At 43.1% G+C, this 27,660-nt stretch overlaps 1 protein-coding gene across 2 annotated transcripts in view; it reads left to right on the top strand.

The window, feature by feature from the left end:
- The first annotated feature begins 4,611 nt into the window (after positions 1-4,611).
- The window catches only part of ACSBG2 (acyl-CoA synthetase bubblegum family member 2), a 79,385-nt gene continuing 56,336 nt past the window's right edge, over positions 4,612-27,660 (top strand). Inside the window, exon 1 of one of the 2 annotated variants that reach the window (XM_075863301.1) lies at positions 4,612-4,735. In XM_075863301.1, the coding sequence (XP_075719416.1) occupies positions 4,627-4,735 (109 nt within the window). In that variant the 5' untranslated portion in view covers positions 4,612-4,626. Of the gene's footprint in view, positions 4,736-4,884; positions 4,954-27,660 lie in introns of those variants that run through there. The other variant, XM_075863321.1, reaches the window with a different exon arrangement.

Here is a 27,660-nt window from a genome sequence, read left to right as displayed (position 1 = left end):
CCACTGATGTACCAAACAAAAGTGACCCCGTTTTAGAAACTACACCCCTAAAGGCATTTATCAAGGGGTGTAGTGAGAATTTAGACTCCACAGGTGTTTTTCAGAAATGAATACGCAGTGGATGGTGCAAAGTGAAAATTGCAATTCTTCGACTGATATGCCCATTCACCGCACAATATGTTGTGCCCCTGGAGAATCTTACCCCATAAATTGTTATGCGGGTTCTCCCGGGTAAGGTAATGCCTTACTTGTGGCCATAAATTGCTGTTTGGGCGCACTGTAGGGCTAAGAAGGGAAAGACCGCCATTTTGAGGATGGATTTTGCTTGGTAGTAGTTCTGTTTGGGGTTTTGCTGGTATTTCAGTTTATAATGTGGTGGCATATGTAATCTGTGCGGAGTACATCAGGGCATAATAAGAGGGTATAATAATGGGGTAAATAATACAATTATCCATAGATGTGTGTTACGATGTGAAGCGATCCGTTATGCGCAGGCCGGTGTCACACTGATAAACAGTTTTCTATCTTATCCCCCTTTTGTAACGCTCTGCACCTTTTGGGGAGTTTTTCTCCTTCGTAGTTTGGGAAATATTGCTGGGAAAGTTTTGCGCTGGTATAATACCCTCACTTCCAGCGGATGTGCTATGTCCCTTCCCTTTCCTAGTTCCTAAATACCGGGGTCCTGAAACTGAAGGAATGTCCCCCTCCGGCCTGCGCATCGGGATGTTTTTTCAGCACCGCATTACTAGTGCCATAACTTTTTTGTTTTTCAGTTGATTGAGCGGTGTACGGGCTTGCTTTTTGCGAGACGGGCTGTAGATTTTATTGGTACCATTTTAGAACACATACGACTTTTTGATCACTTTTATTTCATTTTTTGGTAAAGGAAATTACCAAAAACAAGCAATTCTAGAATAGTTTTTTGTTGTTTTTTTTTTTCGGCATCCACGGTGTGCCCTAAATTACATATTAGCTTTATTCTGCGGGTCGATACAATTACGGCGATACCAAATTTATATAGTTTTTTTTATGTATTGCAGCTTTTGCACAATAAAATCATTTTTTGTATAAAATCATTTGTTTTCTGTATCGCCATATTCTAAGACCCATAACTTTTTTATTTTTGCGTGCACAAAGCGGTGTCAGGGATTATTTTTTGCGGGACGGATTGTCGTTTTTATTAGTACTATTTTGGAGTAAATGTGACTTTTTGATCACTTTTTATAGCATTTTTTGGAAGGAGATGTGACCTAAAAACAAAGATTCTGGCGTTGTTTTTCATGTTTTTTTTTAACGGCGTTCACCGTGCGGGATAAATTACGTAATAGTTTTGTAGTCTGGGTCGTTACGGACGCGGCGATACCAATTATGTTTTTTCCCATAATAAAAGACTTACTATGGGAAAAAAGTCAGTTTAGCTTTATTTTTATTTGAAATGTGGTGTTTTTATTGTTTTACCACATTTTTATTAACTTTTTCGACTTGTCCCACTAGGGGACTTGAGGGCCTTATGCCCCAATCGCTACTCTAATACACTGCACTACATACGTAGTGCAGGCGGGTCCTCATCGGCTCCCGTACAAGGCAGACTCGGACGCTATTTTCTGGTGTCCGATTGCCACAGCAACCCAGCGATTGCGTCACTGGGTTGCCGGTCGGGTGAAAACCTATCAGATGCTGCGCAATATTGAGCGCAGCATCTGTGGGTTTAATCAGCCGGATCTGAGAATAGCTCCGGTCCTGGCAGTTATAGGAGGGTGCCAGCTGTATAATACAGCTGTCACCCCGCGGTGATGGTGCCGGCTCTGCTTCTGAGCCCGCACCATCACCGCGACGTAACTGTACTGCGCTTTGCGGGAACACCTTCCCTTGCAGCGCCGTATATATACGGCGGATGTCGGGAAGGGGTTAATTTACCATTATTCTCTTTTGTTTACATTGAGAGGTTTGTTTACCTCTGTGTGTTCGTTGTCTTGCTCTTCCGGTCATACAGTTCCCGGCATGCACCGCTTGTGTCCCAGCATGCAATGCGCCGGCAGCAGGGAGTTATCACGCCTACTACACCTAGCTATAAACATTTTCTAATCTCCGTTGCCATTTTACTGCTTTCATTAGATCAGTGAGAGGTAACGATAAACGTGCAACATATCAGGGCTGTACCAAACAACACTCTTACATAATGGTAAAAAAAATAATTAATTTGACGACAGAGCCGGAGTCCCAGAGCAGAGTGGTACTATAGGCTCTACTCCGGGACTCTGTGTTATCCCCTGACATCACTGTCCATATATGGACAGTGTTGTCATGGGCTTCCCTAGAGCCGGAGTCCCGGGCAGAGAGCTAGTATAGGCTCTGCCCTGGGACTCTGTGGAATCCCCTGACATCACTGTCATATATGGACAGTGTTGTCAGGGGCTTCCCCAGAGCCGGAGTCCCGGGCAGAGTGCTAGTATAGGCTATGCCCTGGGACTCTGTGGAATCACCTGACATCACTGTCATATATGGACAGTGTTGTCAGGGGCTTCCCCAGAGCCGGAGTCCCGGGCAGAGCGCTAGTATAGCTCTGGTCCGGGACTCTGTAGAATCCCCTGACATCACTGTCAATATATGGATAGTGTTGCCAGGGGCTTCCCCAGAGTGGGAGTCCCAGGCAGAGCGCTAGTATGGGCTCTACTCCGGGATGACTGTGGAATCGCCTGACATCACTGTCCATATATGGACACCCGGGCAGAGCGCTAGTATAGGCTCTGCTCCTGAATTCTGGGAAAGCCTTTGACACCACTGTCTATATCTGATGTCAGGGGCTTCCCCAGAGCCAGAGTCCCGGGCAGAGCGCTAGTATAGGCTCTGCTCCGGGACTCTGTGGAATCAACCTAACCCCAGCGCCGGAGTCTTTGTCAGAGCACTACTAGAAACTAGCTACTGGCTCCTGACATCACTGACATCATTTCTTCTGATCTATCAGAAGAAAGGGAGTATCCGGTCCACCACTTCCCTCAGGGTACAGTGACGTCAGGAATGACGTACCCTTACATTGAGCCAGACAGAAAACGGAACTCAGATCATGGACGGGCTAGCGCCGGAAGTAAGGATTTTATTACTGGAGACATATCAAATGAGCGGCGCTGGAATCGGGTGTTAGAAGATTAAATCAAACCGTAAGTAAATTACATATTTCATTATTTTTATATGTTCAGTGAAATAGAAATTAGTTAATTGGTTCTGGAATTCCCCTTTAATACCTGTGAAACACCTAAAGGGTTAAGAAACTTTCTGAATGCTGTTTTGAATACTTTGAGTGTGCCGTTTTTCAAATCGGGTGATTTATGGGGATTTTCTAATATATAAGGCCCTCAAAGCCACTTCAGAACTGAACTGATCCATAAAAAAATAGGCTTTGTAAATTTCTTGAAAATGTTATAAATTGCTGTTAATGTTCTAAGCCTCTAACGTTCTAGAAAAATAAAAGAATGTTCAAAAACCAATGCAAACATAAAGTAGACATATGGGAAATGTTAACTAGTAACTATTTTGTACTTTGTGTGGTATTACTATGTCTTAGGCCCCATCCACATGGCCGTAAAAAGGCCCGTAATTACGGGCCCATAGACTTCTATTGGCAATGGGTACCTTTCCATCTGCGTGCGTAGGGGAAGGTGCCCGGGCCGTTGAAAAATATAGAACATGTCCTATTTCAGGCCGTAATTAGAAGTCTGTGGGGCTCCCGTAATTACGGGTGGCTACGTGTGTGCACCCGTAATTACGGGAGCGTTGCTAGGCGACGTCAGGGGATTTCAATTTTTGAATAAAGCGAAGCAGAGAAAATGGCATCTGAGCGATCATGTGACCCTTTTAAGGTTTGGACATGATTGTGACATCATTTCCAGCCCCTTTTTTTACGGTGGAATACGGATGACAACGGACCCGTATTTACGGGAGGGAAAAAATACGGTCGTGTGCATGCGGCCGATACAAGCAGATATATTTAAATTGAGAAAAATGCCAATTTTTGCAAATTTTCTCAAAATTTGTGTTTTTCACAAATAAATACTGAATTTATCGAGCAAATTTTTCCACTAACATAAAGTACAACATGTCACGAGAAAATAATCTCTGAATCGCTTGGATAGGTAAAAGCATTCCAAATTTTTTACCACATAAACTAACACGTCAGATTTTCAGATTTGCAAAAAATCGTTTGTGTCCTGAAGAGGTTAATAAATCCCTGCCAAGTTTGGTGTTTCTGAGAGAATTCAAGCATAGACCTAAATTTTAACTAAAACTGCACAAAAAACTGCAACTGCCTATGTTGCAGTTCTTTATGTCGTGAAGGTATTCCACTTTCACAGCAAGTCATCAGGACAACCATAAAATAATATAGTCTATCTTTATTGATCCTGAGAAGGTCCTTGTCCTGTTATCAGCCGCTAAGTGGCTATGCAAAAGAACGGGAGATACACAGAAAGCGCACTTATATAATCTAATGTAGATATAGCCCGACAACACTAGTCATCATTGTGCAAAAGTGTCAGGGCCGACCCGTAGGTGAAGCCATCATAAAGCCTCTCCGCTACTACAACACCTGCTGTCCGTTTTGTAAACGGAAATTCAAGTCGTGAATAGTGGATGATATCACTTCTACTTAGGGATAGTTCACATGTCGTTACAGCACTAGGCAGTTCCGCATCTAGGGTGACTGAGCCTCGACTGTGCACATTTTGGCGCTCTAGCACAGGTAAATTATCGCTGATGTTTTTTGTTATATGCGCCACTTCCCTAACAGAACCGTGTCATGAGTTTACTGGTACTGACCGTTTTAGCGACGTGCAATAAGCTTCACTACTACCTCACCCCGCCCTCTCCATTTTACTGCTGCTCCCGCCACTTTATATATAGGGTGCGCGGGTGAAAGTAGCGTCCATTCAGTTTTGGGTGGTATCAGTTCCTGGCTGGGTGAGTGTGGAGGTGCTTTTGTGGTATTCTTATATGGGGCTAGAGGGGTTTGTATTAGGGACAGGTTGCTCTATGTGTGTGTCATGCTTCCTTAGTGAGGTGATGTAGGCATAATGAAGTTCTGTAGTCGGTGGATCTCGCTGGTGCGTTTTGTATGCAGTAGTACTACCTTACTAGTGAGAAGTATGTGTTGCTATAGCTATGGTCATACAACCTGTAATTGCTGCTATGTCTTGTACTGTATCTTCTAGGCACTGGGGGGAATCTGTGAAGCCAGTTTTCTGGTGTAGAAAAGTTGCAATTTGTCCAAAAATCTTGTGACCCTTTTTATGCCACCGCTACTGGGAGTGGGGCTGCTATGGCCGAATTGTGGTAAATTTTACAGTGCGAATCTAGTAGCTTGCTTTTCTAGCGCACGGTTGTCCACAGGTGTGCATCTTAACTCCAACTTTCTTATTAAAACTGGTGTTTAAAAAGGTTAGTTTTACTAAATTGCCCCCGTTATTCTAAGGGAATGTTCACACACTTGGCAAAAAACTTCTGAAAATACGGAGCTGTTTTTAAGGGAAAACTGCTCCTGATTTAAAAAATTATTATTTTTTTTTTTTAAAGCAAACTTGTTTTTGGAGCGGTTATTCTATAGTCGATGAAAGACGGCTCAAGGAGTGAGATGCACTTTTACATGGCCGCGTAAGAAAACGGTCTGTCGGAACAGAACGCTGTATTTTCCATTGAACTCAATGGGCAGCTGTTTGGAGGCGTTCTGCTTCTGATTTTTCTGTCTGTTTTTTGGCCCGAAAAAATGGCTGAAAATAAGCAGTGTGAACATACCCTTAGGGGGAATCTATCAACCTTCTGGTGTAGAAAAGCTTAAAGGGCCCAAATGTTGCTATTTGTAATGTGTGTGTTTTAAAGAGGCTCTGTCACCAGATTTTGCAACCCCTATCTCCTATTGCAGCAGATCGGCGCTGCAATGTAGATTACAGTAACGTTTTTATTTTTAAAAAACGAGCATTTTTGGCCAAGTTATGACCATTTTTGTAGTTATGCAAATGAGGCTTGCAAAAGTCCAAGTGGGTGTGCATTATGTGCGTACATCGGGGCGTGTTTACTACTTTTACTAGCTGGGCGTTGTGTATAGAAGTATCATCCACTTCTCTTCAGAACGCCCAGCTTCTGGCAGTGCAGACACAGCCGTGTTCTCGAGAGATCACGCTGTGACGTCACTCACAGGTCCTGCATCGTGACGGCCACATCGGCACCAGAGGCTACAGTTGATTCTGCAGCAGCATCAGCGTTTGCAGGTAAGTCGATCTCACGGTTTCTGTTTTTTGGTCACTTTGCCCTACAAAAATTTAAATAAAGTGATCAAAAACTCTGTATCCAAAAATGGTGCCTATAAAAACTATATCTCCTCTCGCAAAAACAATCCCTCGTTTAGCTCTACCGACGAAAAAATTAATAAGTAATGGTTCTCACAACATGGTGACAGAAAAAATACTTTCTTTTTACAAAAGTAATTTTATTGTGCAAAAAGTTGTAAAACAAAGTGCTATAAATTGGGTATCACCGGAATCTAATTCAGAACGCATGGTGAATGCTGTATATAAAAAAATAAAAAACTATGCCAGAATTGCTGTTTTTGGTCACCTTGCCTCCCAAAAAATAGCATAAAAAGTTGCATGTACCCCAAAACGGTACCAATAATAACTACAGCGGGTGCCGCAAAAAAACAGCCCTCCTACCACTACGTCTATGAAAAAATAAAATTTGTTAAGGCTCCAATAAGTCAGGAAATAAAAATATGCGGTTGTGCAGGCCCGAGGGGAACATTTCTTCTGTTTCAAGAGGCGATTTTAGCGGGCCCCTAAAATTGGGGAACCAGGAAGGGGAGGGCCCAAACATATCTGCTGGAAGCGAGAGTGCCTGTATTATTCCAGGACAACACTCCACACCTTTGCAGTTTGGGGAATTTTGCTGGGGAGTGTGGACCAAAAGGGGGATAAGTAAGGACACCATTTATCAGTGCGACACTGGCCTGTGCATGAAGGATTGCTTCACAGCGTAACACACATCTATGGATTATTTTATTGTTTACCCCATTATTATACCACCTGACTATGCCCCTGATGTACCCTGCCCATCCCACATATGCCCCACATTATAAACTGAAATACCAGTAAAACTCCAAGCAAAATTTACACTTCAAAAGCCAAATGGCGCTCCCTCCCTTCTGAGCCCTACAGCATGCCTAAACAGCAGTCTACTTCCACATATATGGCACCTCCATACCCACGAGAACCCTTTTAACAATTTTTGGAGTGTCTCCAGTGGCATAAGCTGGGCATGACATATTTGCCACTGAATTAGCATATCTGGGGAAAAATTCTAATTTTTACTTTGCACCATCCGCAGCGCATTCATTTATGGAAAAGTGCTGTAGGGTGAAAATTCTCACTACACCCCTTAATAAATGCCTTGAGGGTGTAGTTTTCAAAATGGGGTCACTTCTCAGGGGTTTCTTTTTATTATTTCACATAGGAGCCTCTGCAATTGTGAACCAATACTTTGTAAGGCGCCTAATTAGGCCTCAATTTTACATGGTACTCTTTCACTCCTGAGCCTAGTCGAATGTCCGGGCAAAAGATTAGTGCCCCATGTAGGGTGATTCTAAAACCCGGAAACCCAGCATAATAGAGCTGTCTTATTGTGGTGGGGCAAGCTGGGCACCACATATTGGCATATCTGTGGAAAAAATATCCCATTTTCACTTCTATGGGGTCACTTCTGGGGGTTTCCACTGTTTTGGTTCCATAGGGGCTTTGCAAATGCTACATAGCGTCCTGAAACCAATCCAGCAAAATCTGTGCTCCAAAAGCCAATTGGTGCTCTTTCTGTCTGAGGCCTTCTGTGTGCCCAAACAGCAGTTTATGATCCCATATGGGGTATTGCCATACTTGGGAAAAATTGCTTTACAAATGTTGCCATGCTTTTTCTCTTTTTTGAGAAAATAAATTTTTTTGCGCTAAAGCTACGTCTTAGGCCGCACACGACCGTAAAAAAAACTCACTTTCATTGAACGCGGACACCTTTCCGTAGCGCTACGTAAGGGTGTCCGTGCTGTGGAAATGTTCCGAAAATTATGGAACATGTCCGTTCTTTTGCATTTTGGCGGGCTGTGATTGCGGGCACGGTCTTGTGCATGGGGCCTTATTGAAGAAAAATGATTCTATTTATTTTCACTGCCCAATTCTAATAAAATCTATGAAACTACTGTGCGGTCAAAATGCTGACTACCTCCCTAGATGAATTCCTAAAGGGGTGTAGTTTCCTAAATGGAGTCACATTTTGGGCATTTTCACTGTTTTGGTCCCTCAGGGGCTTTGCAAATGTGACATGGCCTCTGCAAACCATTCCTGCTAAATTTGACCTCCAAAAGCCAAATGGCACTCTTTCTCCTTTAGTCCTTGTGGAAATGAGAGAAAATTGGCTAAACCTACACTACTTGCGGGTGACACTCCATGGCTGTCCGAGCTGCAAATCATGGCCGTGCACACCGCTACGGTCGTGTGCGCGAGGCCTTTACCTCTGCAAATACTTGTCTCTAATTGATTATAACTTCTGTGTTCTCCGGCAGGGAGCAGGTTAACAATCTATAATCCATCAGGCACTGCTTGCATTAACATCCTCTGCCCATCACCACTGCAGCCAGTCTCAGACATTGCCGGATTTATGTGACCGTGATTGGACTGAGAAAAATGGTCCGTGTGTCAGCTGGATTTCGCATCCCGATCACAGTACGTGTGAACCAGACCCCTGGCATCATAGTCATTTAGGCTACAATCACACGACTGAAAAAAAAAAATGCCCATTAAAAACTCATCAACGGTCACGATCTCATGTCCATTTTGCATCAGTGTCTCCAAATTCTCATCCATTTCCAGTCTCTTTCATGGCCATTTAAAAAAAATAAAATAAAATGATGGATTTCAGTTGTCAGGGTAGATAGTGCCCACCTGTAGTGACAGTGCCGACATAGTGCCGCACCCACCTTGTAGATCACAGCACCACCCCCTCCCTTATAGATAGCACCCCAGTATGTAGATCGCAGCACCCCCCCCCCCCCTTCCTTGTAGATCGCGTTGCTGCAGCTGCCACTAGGCGCTGAATCCCCGGGCAGAGGTAGCAGACGCTTTGGCCGGGGATTCATCTCCTAGTGGGAGCTACAGTGGCGCGATCTATATGGGGAGGTGTTGCGGTGCTATCTGCAAGGGTCAGGTGGTGTGGTCTGCAAGCGGGTGCTACCTACAGCGGCGCGATCTAGAAGGGGGAGTTGTGGTACAAGGGGGTTAATGCGATCTGCAAAGGGTTACTATCTACAGCGGGGCGGTATCTACAGGGCACTGTGGCTATGTACTACCTGCTCTTCCGCACTGTATCCTTTTGTACAGTACAGCAGTTCCATGAGGAAGCACACAGAACAGGGCGGACTAGGCGGCAGGGCGGAGCTTCCTCCTGCAGCACGGCATGACGGCGCCACTACAGAATTGATTCCACGATTCTGTTAAAGGAATTGACTTGACACTACTTTATTTACACAACACACTTATTTAACCCCTTAGTGACCAGCCCATTTTAGGCCTTAATGACCAAGCTATTTTATTCGTTTTTCTATAGTCGCATTCAAAGAGCTATAACGTTCTTATTTTTTCGTCTACATAGCTGTATGAGGACTTGTTTTTTGCGGGATTAGTTGTGCTTTTTAATGGCACCATTTTTGGGTACATATAATTTTTATATTAACTTTTATTAACCTTTTTGGGGGGGATTATAAAAAAAACTGAAATTCCGGCATTGTTCTATGCGTTTTTAAATTGACGCCGTTCACTGTGTGACGTAATTAACATGTGACCTTTATTCTATGGGTCGGTACGATTACGGCGATACCACATATGTGGAGGTTTTTTTATGTTTTACGACTTTTGCACAATAAAAACACTTTTGAACTAAAATTATTTGTTTTTGCATCGTCGCTTTCCAAGAGCCGTAATTTTTTTTATTTTTCCATCAATGTAGTGATTTTTTGGGCTTGTTTTCTGCGGGACAAGACGTAGTTTTGAATGGTACTGTTTTGGGGTACATGGGACTTATTGATTCATTTTTATTATGACTTTTTTGGGGGGCAATGGAAAAAAAATTCAATTTCGCCATAGTTTTTGGCGTTTTTTTTTTACGGTGTTCACTCTGCGGTTTAAATTACATATTAACTTTATTAATGGAGTCATTATGGTCGCGGCGATACCACATATGTGTACTTTTTTTTTTTTTTTTACACTTTTACTAAATAAAACCACTTTTTATGGAAAAAAATGGTTTTATTTATTTTTTTACTGTACTTTTTATTAATAATCTTTATTTCACTTTGATGACTTATTTTATTAGTCCCACTAGGGGACTTTACTGTGCGATATTCCGATCGCTGCTATAATGCTCTGGTATACTTCGTATACCAGAGCATTATTGCCTGTCAGTGTAAATCTGACAGGCAATCTGTTAGGACGTGCCTCCGGCGCGTCCTAACAGGCATATGTCCAGGGCAGACCTGGGGGCTTTTATCAGTCCCCCGGCTGCCATGACACCCCATCGGAGACCCGCGATTGCATTCGCGGGCCGCCGATGGGTGACAGAGGGAGCGCACTCCCTCTGTAAACAAAGTTAAATGCCGCGGTCGCTATTGACGGCGGCATTTAACGGGTTAAACGGCCGCGATCGAAGTAAACTTCGATCGCGGGCGTTGGAGCAGGAGCTCAGCTGTCATCAGACAGCAGAGCCCCGGCTCCTGCCTGCACGGGAGACCCGTGCAGGACTTAGACTAGGCTGACGTGAAAAGGCGTCAGCCTAGCCTAAAGCCCAGTAGTGAATCACGTTAAAAGGCGTATTAGTGGTCACTAAGGGGTTAAAAAAGCTCATTGTATGTACTTACAGTGTACTTTACCAATTATGTAAATGAAAAGCGTAATCAAGCGTTTTTTTTATGCCGTTTTTGGCATGTAAAATGCGCAAAACAAAGGTGTCAAATACACGTCGTGTGAACCGGTCAACTGAAAAGTCATTCACTTCACTTACATCATTCTTGTGCACACACAAAATCAAAAACGTCTGAAAATACGGAGCTGTTTTCAAGGGCAAACTGCTTCTGATTTTCAGATTTTTTTTTTTTTAGCAACTCCACATCGGAACAGAACGCCGTATTTCCCATTTGAAATCAATGGGCAGATGTTTGGAGGCGTTCTGATTCCGATTTTTACGGTCCGAAAAACGGCCGAAAATAAGCCGTGTGAACATACCCTCAGGGTATGTGCACACTTAGTGTGTTCAGCCGTTTTTCAGCAGTAAACGTCCCGAAATACGACTGGAAAGTCAGAAGCAGAATGCCTACAAACATCTGCCCATTGATCTCAATGGGAAATACAGCGTTCTGTTCCGACAAGTCGTTTTTTTTACACCTCATTTTCAAAAAATGGCACAAAGACACCAGCGAAAAAGTGCATGTCACTACTTGGGAAGTTTTTGCAGCCGTTTTTCATTGACTATAGAAAAACCGCTCCAAAAACGGCCGTGAAAGACGTGAGTTTGATTAAAAAACGGTTGAAAATCAGGAGCTATTCTCCCTTGAAAACAGCTCTGTATTTTCAGCCGTTTTCTTTGTAAGGCCTTATTCACACGAACGTGTTTAACATCTGTGATACGCGCGTGAAAATCACGCACGTCGCATGGACCTATGTTAGTCAATGGGGCCGTTCAGACAGTCCGTGATTTTTACGCAGCGTATGTCCACTGCATAAAACTCACGATATGTCCTATACTTGGCAATTTTTCACGCATCACGCACCCATTGAAGTCGATGGGTGCGTGAAAATCGCACACGGAAGCACTTCCATGTGTCGTGCGTAATTCGCGCAACAGTAGATAAAGAAATGAAGGCAAAAATAAAAGCACTTCCTTCATTTTCTCAACATCAAAACCACGTTTTATAAGGAAGGAATATGCGTGAAAATCACGCAGCAAACAAAGATGACACAAGGAACATGCAACTCTCAAAAACAAATTTTTTGCACACGCAAAATGCACACATTCGTGTGAATAAGGCCTAAGCGTGTGAACATACCCTTAGTCTTTTGGTGTGTTCTATAGCTGCTGCCATTTGTATAATCACTCCCAAAATGGCAGCCGGACAATGCTTAGCAATTTGAAGACCCCTTTTCCTGGCGTGTTTACATTTACAGCATGGGCATACGAATGGGCTTACATCAGTTCTCCCTGGGTCGTATGTACGCTAAAACACAGAGTATACTTTCGTTCTGAAGTTTGCAGCTTTAACGAGCTCTGTAAGTTCAATCTAACTAGTGACTCAGTATCTTCCATTAATCTAATCTGATTGGCGATGGTGTTATCTTCTTTGTTTTGAGATACACTTGCACCATGGTATTAGATCTATGTAGTAGTAAACATCCGCTTTGAGGTCTCCAAGGCAACGAGGGACGCTGTAGCGTCCAAGCTAAATCTGATTGGCAGGTAGAAAGGGGGCTCGGCGCAAATCCTGCAACGTCATCATTTGACGTGTTCACTGCGGGTTGGTGCCTGGCCGATGCTACGCCAGCAGAGTGGGTGGGCTTTGGCCTGTCAAAAGACCGGAGCTTCGCCGGCGCGTGTGCGGCCAATGCATTAGAGTCGTACACGTGCCGTGAGGTTGAACCAGCACACAATTGTGCTAACCGGCAGAAACCGTGAAAAATAAGTGTATTGAAAGAATCGATAATCCCTGATGTGTCACTTTCACCTGTGGCACTGAAACGCGTTGGATTGTCTTAGTCAGCGAGGGGTGTCAGTATAATATATCATAAGGGGAGAGGCTTTACTTGGCGGCTGGAACAATATCACCACACCAGTATACCTCTCCATTACTGACCGCTTGTCTGAGCCTGTTGTACTGTATTTAGGATAGCTCATTTTAATGAATTACCCATTAAACAAACATTTTAATCGTTCTAATCCAGGCAGTCAATTTTGTACATTTACAGCAGCTTTGAGTCCGGTTGCTTTGCCTTATTCACCTTGCTGTAATTCTGGGAAGTGCTCCATCTGGTGGCCAACACAGGAAAACATGTCAAATTATTTAATTTTTAATACTTTCCACCATGTGGAAGAAAGAAAAATACAGCAAAAAATATAATAGAAATAAGTAACTTAGGTGTAATTCACGATACGTTCTCTTTAAGGCTTTTTTTCGATGCAGTTGAGTTTTTATACCACTACCGTATCGGAAAACACACTAAAAGAGCATGCGGCTATCGCATGTGACTTTTACAGTAACGTCTGCATATACCCTAGGGTTCAAACAGTAAAGTCGTATTGGCGTTTTGGCTTTTTCTGTCAGCCCCATAGACTTAAAATGGAGTGGCGCTGCTACACATGCCTGTTCTCCACTTCATTAAAGCTCATAGGCTGCTGTCTTGTGGCTGGAGGGGACTGGGCTCTCCTGTTCTCGCAATCTGTGGGGGTCCCAGTGGTCTGCACCTTCCACTGATCGAGCATTCTTTACCTATCCAGTGGATAGGTGAAAAATGCTGGAGGCAGGAACAACTTTTTATTTATTTATTTATTTTTAGGCTGGGTTCCCATGCATTGTAAACGCTGCAGGATTTCCGCAACCGAATTTTGTGCTGAAAATCTGTAGCAGCAAAACGGATGATATATGAACAATTCTCATCTGCACGCTGCGAAAAAATCTTGAGTAAACGTACATACGTTTATATGCAGGGGTGAGGGGGTTCCCCAAATCTGCAGCATGCCAACTTATGCTGCAGAATCATTGCACTTTTGTTGGGAGTATATCCCATTAAACACAATGGTGAGGTAAAACACGCAATAAACAGCAAATGTTGCTTTTTTTTTTTTTCTTTTTTTTCAACAGCAAAAAATGCTTTTTTGGTTTAAATATAATAAGTCTATATACCTACCCTCCTCGTGTCATAGCAATGGCTCCTGTTCTCTGTGCAGCCCGTCCTGGAATGACTTTTCAACCCAAATTATCGTGCAGCTACATCGTCAGAAAAATAAAGATATGGCTCTTAGAATGTGAGCATAAAAAAAAAAATGGCTTGGTCTTTGAAGGGGTACTGCAACATACGTTGCTGTGCTCAGCTGTTTCTGGCAGCCCCATAGACTTTAAATCGAGCAACACAGAGCATGTCCAGCCTCTGCTCTATTCAAACTGCTACTAGCTGCTGTCTTGTGGCTGGAGGGACCGAGGTCCTACGTCTTGGTGATCGGTGGAGGTCTTAGCGTTGGGACCACCATTAAGCTAGTATTTATCACCTATCCAGTGGATAGGTGAAAAATGTTTAAGGTTGGAATATCCCTGTTTAAAGAGGCTGTCACCACATTATAAGTGCCCTATCTCCTAGATAAGGAGATGGGCGCTGTAATGTAGGTGACAGTAATGCTTTTTATTTAGAAAAACTATCTATTTGAAACAACTTTATTAGCGATTTTTAGCTTTATGCTAATGAGTTTCTTAATGCCCAAGTGGGCGTGTTTTTACTTTCGACCAAGTGGGCGTTGTACAGAGGAGTGTATGACGCTGATCAATCAGCGTCATGCACTCCTCTCCATTCATTTACACAGCAGCATCGAGTTCTTACTAGAACACGATGTGCAGCCACATACAGACATTAACGTTAATCAAGTGTCCTGATGATGAATATACATTACCTCCAGCCTGGACATCATGTGTGTTCAGAATCCTGACACTTCTGAATCTTTTCTGTGAGATTTCCAGCAAGGGAAACGAAATCTCGTTTACATCGTAATCTCGCGAGATTATGCGTGGCTTGCTGGAATCTCACAGATTCAGAAGTGTCAGGATTCTGAATACACATGACGTCCAGGCTGGAGGTAATGTATATTCATTATCGGGACACTTGATTAACGTTAATGTCTGTGTATGTGGCTGCACATCGTGTTCTAGTAAGAACGCGATGCTGCTGTGTAAATGAATGGAGAGGAGTGCATGACGCGGATTGGTCAGCGTCATACACTCCTCTGTACAACGCCCACTTGGTCGAAAGTAAAACCACGCCCACTTGGGCATTAAGAAACTCATTAGCATAAAGCTAAAAATCGCTAATAAAGTGGTTTCAAATAGATCGTTTTTCTAAATAAAAAGCATTACTGTCACCTACATTATAGCGCCGATCTCCTTATGTAGGAGATAGGGCACTTATAATGTGGTGACAGTCTCTTTAAGGCCCAAACCACTCTGGTCATTAAGGGGTTAATACACTTAAGTTGTTACTTAATTTCTTTCCTTTGCAAAAACTTGTTTTGATTTCATGAAGATGGAATGAGTTCAGGTTCTGTCTGATTAATCCCTATGGATCAGTCCAGTTGTCATGGGCACAGTTGAAGCAAACTAAAATACGTAAAGATTGTTATGCTTAGTAAGCCGTCTGTCAGGTTGTGGTAAGGCTATGTTCACCTTTCTGTTTAATCTGTTACTGTGATCGGAAACACGCTTTATTCACACGACCGGGTGTTGAATCGGCCGTGAAAAATGCATGCTTTTCATGGCCGATATGCACCCGTGCGGGACCCGTTTTCAGACTTGAGTCTATTGAGGGATCCAGGAAAACGGGCTAAAATAGGACATGTCCTGTTTTTTCCTGTGCTGTTCACACGGTCCGTTAATAAAATAAAGACTGTGAATAGCCCCATAGACTTGCATTGGTTTTAATGCAGCCGTGTCGCGGCCGTTAAAAAAAACTCCATCACACGGTCTGTTATACCTGTCGTCTGAATAGGGCCTTATGTTCATAACCGTATCAAAATAATTGCTTCAAACAGGTTACGATCCGCTTGTCAGTTTTACATTTGACACCAATAATCAAAAAAAGGATGTTTAACGGATGGGTAATTTTTAATGGTGAAAAAAAGTCCTCACTAAAGCCCCATGCACATGACCATAGATTTCTTTCGTAATTATGGACCCATTCATTTTTATGGCTGACTGACCGCTTCCTGTATATGCAGGCGTATGCTTCTGTAACCTCCACTAGGCCGCTGAGCACCTTTTGGGGAGCTGCAAGACCGTTCCCCCTCTATGCATATTGCGCATCCCACTTGGCTTAATGTAACTACGTGATCTCCTTCAAATTATCACTCATACTAAAGTGCCCTGGATGTTGTCCAATTTGGCTAAGTTGAGAGTGTGCTTTCTTTTAGTTGTATTCAAAAGACCACCGGCAAAATATTTAATAAGGCCCCCCTGCACACGTCAGTGCCTGTAATCACAGCCGGTGATTATGGGCACAGCCGGCTGTAGACAGTCACAGAGATTTTCGGGCCGTGCTCCCATTATAAAGTATGGGAGCACGGTATGTAAAATAAAAGAACAGGACATGTCCTATTTGCAGGTCATTTCTATGGCCCCACGCCTTCCCATAAATATATGGCAGGGTGTCAGTGGGCAATAGAAAATTAATGGGTCCGTACTTTGATCCGTAATTGCGGATAAAAGTTACGGTCGTGTGCATGGGGCCTAAGTGAGTAATGTGTGTGGTTTTTTTTTTTTATTTTTTACATTTTATAACCTATCCTGCAATCTACTCCCACTTCTGAAGCTATTTGATATTTTTTTTTTTTTTTTTTTTTTGCTTGATTCTTTGAACTTTTGTCACTTGCTGGTTTTTAATGTTTGCCTTTTGTCTGCAAGTCAAGTAATAATGTAAAGTCTGGACGTTTAATATATTTGGATTGTCTGCATGTTAACGGTCAAAAGGACAAAGTCTCGCTTGCCCTCTGCTTTTAGTTATGAAATGGCAGCTAATTGTAGAACAGGTGACAAATCCTAGGGCTGAGGAAGGAGGCCAATGTAGAAAATAAAGGAGTAGTTAGGTTAGAGAGCGGTCAACTATATTGGTGGGGGAGAAACAGACTGGGGAGAGGACAAGATAAGGAGATCCTTTCGTTATAAAAATGCCCAAATGTCAAATCACATTTCTGATACTGAGGGTATGTGCACACGTAGTGACCAAAAACGTCTGAAAATACAGAGCTGTTTTCAAGGGAAAACAGCCCCTGATTTTCAGACGTTTTTTGAGCAACTCGCGTTTTTCACTGCGTTTTTTACGTCAGTTTTTGGAGCTGTTTTCATTGGAGTCTATGAGAAAACAGCTCCAAAAACATCCAAAGAAGTGTCCTGCACTTCTTTTGACGAGGCTGTATTTTTACGCGTCGTCGTTTGACATCTGTCAAACGACGACGCGTAAATGACAGGTCGTCTGCACAGTACGTCGGCAAACCCATTCAAATGAATGGGCAGATGTTTGCCGACGTATTGTAGCCCTATTTTCAGATGTAAAACGAGGCATAATACGCCTCGTTTACGTCTGAAAATAGGTCGTGTGAACCCAGCCTGAAAGTGAAACAGTTAAAGGCAGGTTAAAGTGTATGTTCACAAATGCCAGAAGACTAGCAAGCAAAATGGGTCAGCCAGAGGCCTTGGTATTGGAAGAAAATATAGATGTTGTTGGTGTTGCTGAAACATGGCTGGACTCTTCACATGACTGGGCTGTAAATCTACAGGGTTTTACACTGTTCGGAAAGGCGGTGGTGTATGTCTGTATGTGAGAAGTGATATGAAGGCGAGTGTGAAAGACAATAGTGGGTGAAGATTGTGAGGAGGTTGAAACCTTGTGGGAGGAATTACAAAGGGAGGTAAACACTGAAAAAATTACTTTTGGTGTAATCTATAGACCCCCCCCCCCTCCCCCCCCCCAATATAACTGAGGAGTTGGAAGGTCCGCTATATAAACAGATGGAGCGGGCTGCACAAGCGGGTACTGTAGTGATAATGGGAGATTTAAATTACCGGGATATTAATTGGTGTCATGGTTCGGCTTCAACTGCAAAGGGGAGACATTTCCTCAACCTGTTGCAGGAAAATTTTATGGGCCAGTTTGCGGAAGACCCGACTAGAGGTGAACCTCTATTGGATCTGGTCATTTCTAATCATGCAGAGCTTGTTGGGAACGTCAATGTTCGTGAAAACCTCGGTAACAGTGATCATAGTTACATTTTACATATACTGTAAAAAACAAACACCGGCTGGGATTGCAAAAACACTTAATTTTAAGAAGGCCAATTTCCCCAGGATGAGGGCTGCAAGTCAGGATAGACTGGGAAGAACTAATGTCAAATAATGGTACAAATGATAAATGGGAGATTCTCAAATCTACTTTGGGTAATCGTAGTGCAAAATTTATTCCTATAGGTAACCAGTATAAACGACTAAAATTAAGCCCCACGTGGCTTACATCGTATGTGAATAGGGCAATACATGACATAAAAAGGGCATTTGAAAAATAAAAATCTGAGGGTACAGCTGTAGCCTTTGTAAAATATAAAGAGCTTAATAAACTGTAAAAAGGTAATAAAATCAGCAAAAATACAAAATGAAAGGCAGGTGGCCAAGGATAGTAAAACAAATCCCCAAAAATTCTTCAAGTATATAACTGCAAAAAAGCCAAGGTCTGAACATGTAGGACCCCTAGATAGTGGTAATGGGGAGTTGGTCACGGGGGATCAAGAGAAGGCAGAGTTACTAAATGGGTTATTCAGCTCTGTATATACAACAGAAGAGCAGCTGGTGCCAGTGCTGTTAATATGTCAGTTGATATACTGAATTGGATGAATGTAAATATGGTGCCAGCTAAATTAAATAAAATAAATTTGCAAAAGGCCCCGGGACCAGATGGGTTACACCCTAGAGTTCTTAAAGAGCTTAGTTGAGTTATTTCTATCCCCCTCTATTATTTAGAGATTCTCTAGTGACTGGTATAGTGCCAAGGGACTGGCGCATCGCAAATGTGGTGCCTATTTTCAAAAAGGGTTCTAGGTCTTCCCCGGGTAATTATAGACCAGTAAGCTTAACCTCCATCGTGGGGAAAATGTTTGAGGGACTATATACAGGATTGTGACAATAAATAGTAAAACTGTTCTGGCTGTCACTTATACGAAGGACAAAAGCTGTCAAACCAACCTGATTTGTTTTTATGAAGAGGTGAGCAGAAGTCTAGACAGAGGGGCTGCTGTGGATTTAGTGGTTTTGGACATTGCAAAGGCATTTGACACTGTCCCTCATAGACGTCTAATGGGTAAATTTAAAGACTATAGGTTCAGATAATATAGTTTGTAATTGGATTGAGAATTGGCTCAAGGACGGTATCCAGAGTTGTGGTCAATGAGTCCTACTCTGAATGGTCCCCGCTTATAAGTGGTGTACCCCAGGGTTCTGTGCTGGGACCACTATTATTCAACTTATTTATTAATGATATAGAGGATGGGATTAATAGCACTATTTCTATTTTTGCAGATGACACCAAGCTATGTAGTAATGTTCAGTCTATGAAGATGTTTGTGAATTGCAAGCTGATTTGGACACACTAAGGCCCCATGCACACGACAGCAAAAAACCTCCGTTTTTGCGGACCGCAATTGCGATCCGCAAAAACGGAGCCATTCACTTTCATTGAACACTGACACCTTTCCGTAGCACTACGGAAGGGTGTCAGTGCCGTGGAAATGTTCCGGGAATTATGGAACATGTCCGTTCTTTCGCATTTTGCGGGCCGTGCTCCCATACTTTGTATGGGAGCACGGCCCGAAAATGCGGCGGTCAGTCAGCGGCCGGCCGTGCCCGCAAGCGCGGGCTGTGATTGCGGGCACGGTCGTGTGCATGGGGCCTTAGTGTTTGGGCGTCCACTTGGCAAATGTAGTTTAATGTAGATAAATGTAAAGTTATGCACCTGGGTACCAACAACCTGCATGCATCATATGTCCTAGGGGGAGCTACACTGGGGGAATGACTTGTTGAGAAGGATCTTGTAAATCATAAACTAACAGCATGCAATGTCAATCTGCTGCTTCAAAGGCCAGCAAGATATTGTCGTGTATTAAAAGAGGCATGGACTCACGGGACAGGGATATAATATTACCACTTTACAAAGTATTAGTGAGGCCTCATCTACAATATGCAGTTCAGTTCTGGGCTCCAGTTCATAGAAAGGATGCCCTGGAGTTGGGAAAAATACAAAAGAGCAACGAAGCTAATTAGGGGCATGGAGAATCTGTTATGGGGAAAGATTAAAAGAACTAAACCTATTTAGCCTAGAAAAACAAGACTAAGGGGGGGGGGGGGACATGATTAACTTATATAAATATATTAATGGCACATACCAAAAATATGGTGAAATCCTGTTCCATGTAAAACCCCCTCAAAAAACAAGGGGGCACTCCCTCCGTCTGGAGAAAAAAAGGTTCAACCTGCAGAGGCGACAATCCTTCTTTACTGTGAGAACTGTGAATCTATGGAATAGTCACCGCAGGAGCTGGTCGCAGCAGGGACAGGAGATGGCTTTACAAAAGGCTTAGATAATTTCCTAGAACAAAAAATTGGCTCCTATGTGTAGAAATTTTTGCCTTCCCTTTTCTCATCCCTTGGTTGAACTTGATGGACATGTCTTTTTTCAACCGTACAAACTGTAACTCTTGAAATTGTGTGGGCATGTACTTCTCCTTAAGGCCTTATTTACACGAGCGTGTTAAATGGGCATCCCACGGACCTTTTGTAATTCAATGTGGCCGTTCACACAGCTGTTTCAACGGACCGTGTGAAGGGTCCGTGAGAAAATAGGACATGTCTTATTTTTTTCACGCATCCCTCCATAGATATCTATGGGGGATGCGTGACATCACGTTCCGCAGCGACGAGCATGGATGCACCTCTGCCGTGAAAAACTGCAGTTTTTCACGTCCGAAGTGCACAACGCTCGTGTAAATAAGGTGTGCATTATTTGTCGTCCCGTCCTCGGCCTATCGGGTTTGCTATCGTGCAAAGGAGACTCTGCTATTTTGTTTTGTGCAACATTGCTGTTCCTCCAAAAAACCGTGTACCATGTTGTCAAGAATATGCCGTTGAGATGAGCAGAATTAAAAGTACTTGTTCAGTGTAGTGGTTTTTTTTGTTTTTTTTTTTTTTAAATATTGTCAAAACTAGTATTTGAACCAAAAGTCTAACTGTACAATAACTTGTAACACTACATGCATATCCTGTACACTTCCGTCTAGAATGAGCACATCCAGTCATGTGAAGTTCATAGGCTTGCCACCTTTCATTTTTATTTTTTTTGTCTTTTTTACTAAATTACTTCAAAGCACTGAGTTTTTTAGCATGGAAGTCTCCCCCCCCCATTAGTTTCAATGGGAGACAGGCGGGTTTTTTTTTGTTTTTTTTCTTAACCGGGCAGCTTTTAGCCGCTCACGGGTGGGGGGGAAACCAGCAGGTCCTTCTTTGATGTTTCCGCCTCTGGCCTCCCATTGAAATCATGGGGAGGCAGAAAAAACACACGACACTCGATTCCGAGTGTTTTTTGACTTTTTGCTTTTTGCCCGTGATCCTTCCGTTAGCTTTAATGGTTGTGGCAAAAAAAAAGGCAGGCAGGGTAAAATCTGGCTCAAAATTCTTGGAGGAATTCTGAGACAGATTATTTCTACCTGCAAAACTGTGTGAGAAGGGGCTTAAACAGTAAACGCATATTAAGGTGTGTGTGTCTAAAGGCCCTATTACACCGGCCGATAAGCAGTCGGTGCAGAGTGCCAATCAGCGAGACATCGTTCGGCGCTCGTTTGCTCCTGTCACAACTATGGGTGGGGACGAGCCGTCGTTACTCTGATCGCTCATCCACATACATCATCATGTCGGCAGCGCGTTTCCCTGTTTACACAGGGAGATGTGCTGCCGATAACTGTAATATTTCACTTTTTTAAAACGATACGACCAGCACATGATCGAGTCTTTGCTTGCTCATCCGCTGATCGTTCCCCTGTTTACACAGGGCAATTATTGGAAACGAGCATTCCTAGAACGCTAGTCTGCCCTATAATTGTCCAGTGTAAAACCCCTTTAACAATGCCCATACGTGTGTTCACGGCAGCCATTAAGGGTACTTATGCCCCAGCGCCGTGAAAAGGCGGTGCTGTGACACAGGTGTGTCGGCTAGAGCGGGTGTCTGCTGTCTAAACCAATCTGCATCAATCCCGCCCGTTTAACCCCTTAGATGCAGCTGTCAATATTGACAGCTGCATCAGTGGTTTGAGAGGGAGGGGGCTCCCTCTCACCCCATCGGCACACCCACGATGATATTGCAGGTGTGCAGATAGTTTTTATGGCAGCCGGGGCCTAACAAAGGTCTGCCTTTTGTGAATTCCCGCTAGGTTATGCCAGAGCCTAACAGGTCCCTGTCAGTTTTACACTGCCGGGCAATAATACACAGTAAGGCCTGGTTTACACGAGCGTGTGCGTTTTGCGCACGCAAAAAACATGGCGTTTTGCGTGCGCAAAAGGCACTTAACAACAGCTCCGTGTGTCATCAGCGTATGATGCGCAGCTGCGAGATTTTTGCGCAGCCGCCATCATTGACACTCCGTTTGGATGTTTGTAAACAGATAAGCACGTGGCGCTCGTCTGTTTACATTCAGAGTTTGACAGCTGTTGCGCGAATCACGCTGTTCGCACGGAAGTACTTCCATGTGACCTGCGTGATTTTCACACACCCATTGACTTCAATGGGTGCGTGATGCGCGAACAGCGCACAAATATAGGACATGTCGTAAGTTTGTTTTTTTTCAGCGGACTCACGCTGAGCAAAACTCACGGACTGTCTGCATGCCCCCATAAACTTGCATAGGTCCGTACGACACGCGTGAAAAGCACGTGCGTCGCACGGACGTATATCACGCTCGTGTAAACTAGGCCTAATACAGAAGTATTGCAGTGCATTACTGAAGCGATTGAATAGTAAAGTCCCCTAGTGGGATTAAAAGTTAAAATATTTAACGTTTACAATAAACATCCCAAGTTAAATTTTATTTTTAGAAACCGTTTTTCCCCTTACAAAATGCTTTATGAAAGAAAAAAAAGTTACACATATTTTGTATTGCCACATCCGTAACAACCCCAACTATAAAACCATTCCATTATTCAATGCCAAAACTTCGATTTTCTGTTCATCCTATCCTAAAAAATTGTTGTTAAAGCAATCAAAAAGTCATTATGTACTCCAAAATGGTATCCATAAAAACTACAATTAGAGTCCTTACACAGCTGTCAGCAGAAAAACAAAGAAGTTATGGTTCTTCGAATATGACAACACGCACAAGTTTAGTAAAACATGAAAAAAACTGTTTAAATTGATGATTGCCGCAATCTTAACCTCCTGAATAAAGCTATTAGGTTATTTATACCACGCGGTAAACTGTACATTTAACCCGTTAGTGACCGGCCCATAGTGTTTCTACGTCGGTCACTAACGGGCCTTATTCCATTGCCATAGACTTTTTACGTTGCGGCATCGGAATAAGTAAACCGAGCAGGGAGCTGTCAAATCTCCCTGCTCTCAGCTGCCAGAGGCAGCTGAGGGCTGGGGGCGTCCCTGCTCTGCCGGGTGAGATCGATATTAGTATCGATCTCACCCGTTTAACCCCTCAGATGCGGTGCTTAATAGCGTGCACCGCATCTGAGTGGTTTTGGAGCGGAGGGGGGAGCTCCCTCTCATCCCACTGACACCCGGCGATAAGATCGCCGAGTGTCTGTGTCTCCGATGGCAGCCGGGGGCCTAATAAAGGCCCCTAGGTCTGCCTGTAATGAATGCCTGTCCGTTTTAAACGGACAGGCAGTAATACACTTCAATACAGAAGTATTGCAGTGTATTATAATAGCGATCGCAGAATCGCATATTAAAGTCCCCTAATGGGACTAGTAAAAAAGTAAAAAAAAAGTTTCATAAAGTTAATTAAAAAAAAATGAAAAACCCACTTTTTCCCCTTACATACTGCTTTACCTTAAGTAAAAAAAGTTACACATATTTGGTATCGCTGCGTCCGTAACGACCCCGACTATAAAGCTATTACATTACTTTAACCCGCACGGTGAACGCCGTAAAAAATGAAATAAAAAACGACGGAAAAATTGCTGTTTTATTTGAATCCTGACTTTAAAAAAAAGTGACTAAAAAGTGATCAAAAAGTCGCATCTACTCCAAAATGGTACCAATAAAAACTACAAGTCGTCCCGCAAAAAACAGCCCTCATACAACTGCATCGGCGAAAAAATAAAACCGTTATGGCTCTTCAAATATGGAGACGCAAAAAACAAATAATTTAGAAAAAAAAGCGTTTTTACTGTGTAAAAGTAGTAAAACATACAAAAACTATACAAATTTGGTATCGTTGCAATCGTAACAACCCGCTGAATAAAGTTATTGTGTTATTTATACCACACGGTAAACGGCACAGATTTGGGATGCAAAAAAGTGGCAAAATTTCAGATTCCCCCCCCCCCCCCAAAAAAAAGTTTATAAAAGTTAATCCATAAATAATATGTACCTCAAAATGGTGCTATTAAAAAATACAACTTGTCCCGCAAAAAACAAGACCTTATACAGCTATGTCAACGCAAAAATAAAAAAGTTATAGCTCTTGGAATGCGACGATGGAAAAACGTAAAAAATAGCTTGGTCATTAAGCTCTAAAATAGGCTCGTCATTAAGGGGTTAAGACTCGAAAAAGAATAGGCAAAATTTTAGGTTTTTGGTTTTTTTTCTAAACGTTCATCAATAAATTTTATATGTACCCCAAAATGGTGCTAGTAAAAAAAAAAAAATACAACCAGTCCCGCAAAAGAGTCCTTAAACCGCTACTTCGACGGGAAAATAAAAGTGATAGCTCTTTGAATGTGACAATGGAAAAACATAGTTCTGGATCGTTAAGGCCTAAAATAGGCTATTCACTAAGGGGTTAAGCATGCATGCATACACTATATGGACAGAAGTATTGGGACACACCTCTTAATCATTGTCATTCAGTCCCATTGAGACAAGTGTGAAAAAATCAAGCACCTCGCCAGGCAGTCTGTCTTGACAAACGTTTGTGAAAGAATGGGTCATTCTAAGGAGCTCACTGAATTGGGCTACGTTCAGACAAGCGTATCAGATTCACGTGCATAAATCTGGTCCGTGTGCGTTGCATTTTTGCATCTGTGCTTTGCGAGTGGCATGTGTTTTTCACGTACTCGCAAAGCACTTTTTTTTTTCCCAATGAAATTGATGCGCAAATCACGCACTGCACAAGGATGTGTGCTGTGCGTGATTTTCATGCAGCCATTGACTTCCATGTGCGCGTAGGTGTGTGGAAAAATGCACCAATATAGGACATGCAGTGAGTTTCGCGCAACACACGCTGGGTGAAAACTCCTGCATGTGTGAATGGGCCCCATTTAAATCAATGGGTCAGTGTGCCGTGTGTGTGATTTTCACGCACCGCACACGGACAAGTTATTCTGAATGAGGCCTTAGAGCGTGGTACTGTAATAGGATTGATTCTGCCATCGCAAAATGTCAGTGTGAAATTTCTTCTCTCCTAGGTATTATATTCACTATCAATTAAGGGGCTAAATTAAAGGGGTTAATTAAAGAAATAATACACACACGCACACACCATTGAAACTGCAACATCAAGAAGGGCAAGCCGTAAGGTTATGCAAATAGAGAAAGTAGCAGGTATCGCTAAGATCTGCAGATCACATTTTCAAGCACCTCGCTCCAATCTGGGGTATGTGGGAGGGGCATAAAATCAGATTGAAAGCAAAGTGTTTTAGCCACATGAAACCTCAAATCGGATCAAGTGGTGTGGGATGATTGTGCGATGCCTCCTGTTAGTTACTGGCACGTCGACTGAGTGATGGAATCCTTGAACTGAGACCTTGGTTTATCACTCCGGCAGATCGCGACACTCCTAAGCCGAAATGTCAGCACTGTTTAACCCTTCCATGCCGACAATCTGTAGATTCACGTCCTTTTCGCATATACCCTGTGCAGCCAGGGCGTGAATATACAGATCTCTGTTCCAGCCGGCATAGCGCTGTGAAAAGTGCTTGGACGGCAGCTGTGTCAGAGAACAGGTTGCTGGGGAGCCGGGGACACTGACAGCCGAACCGATTGGTTCGGCTACAGAGAATATGATCACCGTTATTAACCGCTTCCCGACCGCCCACTGTAAATTAATGGCGCTTTCTGGGCTCTGTGCAGTGCCGACATGAATTCACAGTGGGTATTAAAAGCAAGATCCGGGTGTCTCAGAGTAGTGCTGACACCCGGATCGCGCTGTTAACCCCTGCCTCTGGTCCCGGAGAGATGACCAGGACCTGATTGGTGATGTGATCGTAGGGAAACTTTCCAGTTTGTTGCTACAACAAATTTCCCGGGGAACGATTGCGGGTGCTGCCGCCGGTTGCATGGCAAAACCAGAGGCCATACAACAGCCTCCGTCCGGTCTGCCATAGACGGAAGCCTATGAGGACCAGCTGGTCCTCATAGGCTTCCTGTCAGTGACGGTTAACGTCACACTGACAGCTTATAACACGTTACACTACCTAGGTGGTGTATTATAGCAGCCATCAGTGCTGCAGGTTTTCAAGTAAAATAATATAACTTGTTTTTACACTTTTATAAAACATTTTTAAGTTACAAAAACAAAAAATGCTTTTTTTCCTATAATAAGTCTTTTATTATAGGGAAAAAAAAGAAACCGTTAAAGTACACATATTTGGTATCACTGCATTTGTAACGACTCCAACTATAATATTATTTTTCCCGCACGGTGAACACCGCAAAAAAGAATTAAACACTACTAGCATCACTATTTTTTGGGGTTATCACCCCTCCCAAAATATAGAATAAAAAGTGGTATTATTTTGGGGTACATGCAATTTTTTGATCAATAAAAACACACCTGACACCCACAGTGTATAGAGCAGTCTCCGCACGTAAGCCGGCTCCATACATCAACTCCCGCACCATGACATGCTATTAAGTCATACTGCGCAAAGGGGTTCATGCACAGCCGATGATTCAAAGTGAAAATTGCAATTTTCCACTGATGGGCCATTTTAGTGCATAATGTTGTGCCCAGTTTGTGCCACTGAAGACATATACCTCATAAAATGTTAAGTGGGTTCTCCCGGGTATGGCGATGCCATATATGTGGGCACAAACCGCTGTTTGGGCACGCTGCAGGGCTCAGAAGGGAGGGAGCGCCATTTGGCTTTTGGAGCATAGATTTTGCTTAGTGGTAGTTCTGTTTTGGGTATTGCTGGTATTTTGGTTTATAATGTGGGGGCATATGTAAGCTGGGCAGAGTACATCAGGGCATAAGAGGGTATAATAATCCGCAGATATGTGGCTGGTGTCGCACTGATAAATGGTGCCCGATCTTATCCGCTTTTGTAACACTGCACATTTTGCATCGCTATATTCTGAAAGCCAGAATTTTTTTTATTGTTTCACCACCGCAGCTATGTGAGGGCTTATTTGTTGCGGGACAATCTCTAGTTTTCATTGGTACCCTTTTGTGGTACATGCTGTTCCACTCTTTATTCCATTTTCTTGCAATCCTGACCAAAAAACAGGAATTCATTTTTTATTTTTTTGCAGCAATCACCGTCCGCTATAAATGAGATTGTTACTTTATTCTGCGGGTCGGTTCGATTATGGCGATACCATATGTATATAGGTTTTTATGTTTTGCAGCGTT

Source organism: Rhinoderma darwinii, chromosome 1 (assembly GCF_050947455.1).
Source record: "Rhinoderma darwinii isolate aRhiDar2 chromosome 1, aRhiDar2.hap1, whole genome shotgun sequence".
NCBI classification, from domain to species: Eukaryota; Metazoa; Chordata; class Amphibia; order Anura; family Rhinodermatidae; genus Rhinoderma; species Rhinoderma darwinii.
The sequence above is the reverse complement of the archived record's forward strand: the minus strand, read 5'-3'. Positions and strand labels throughout refer to the sequence as shown.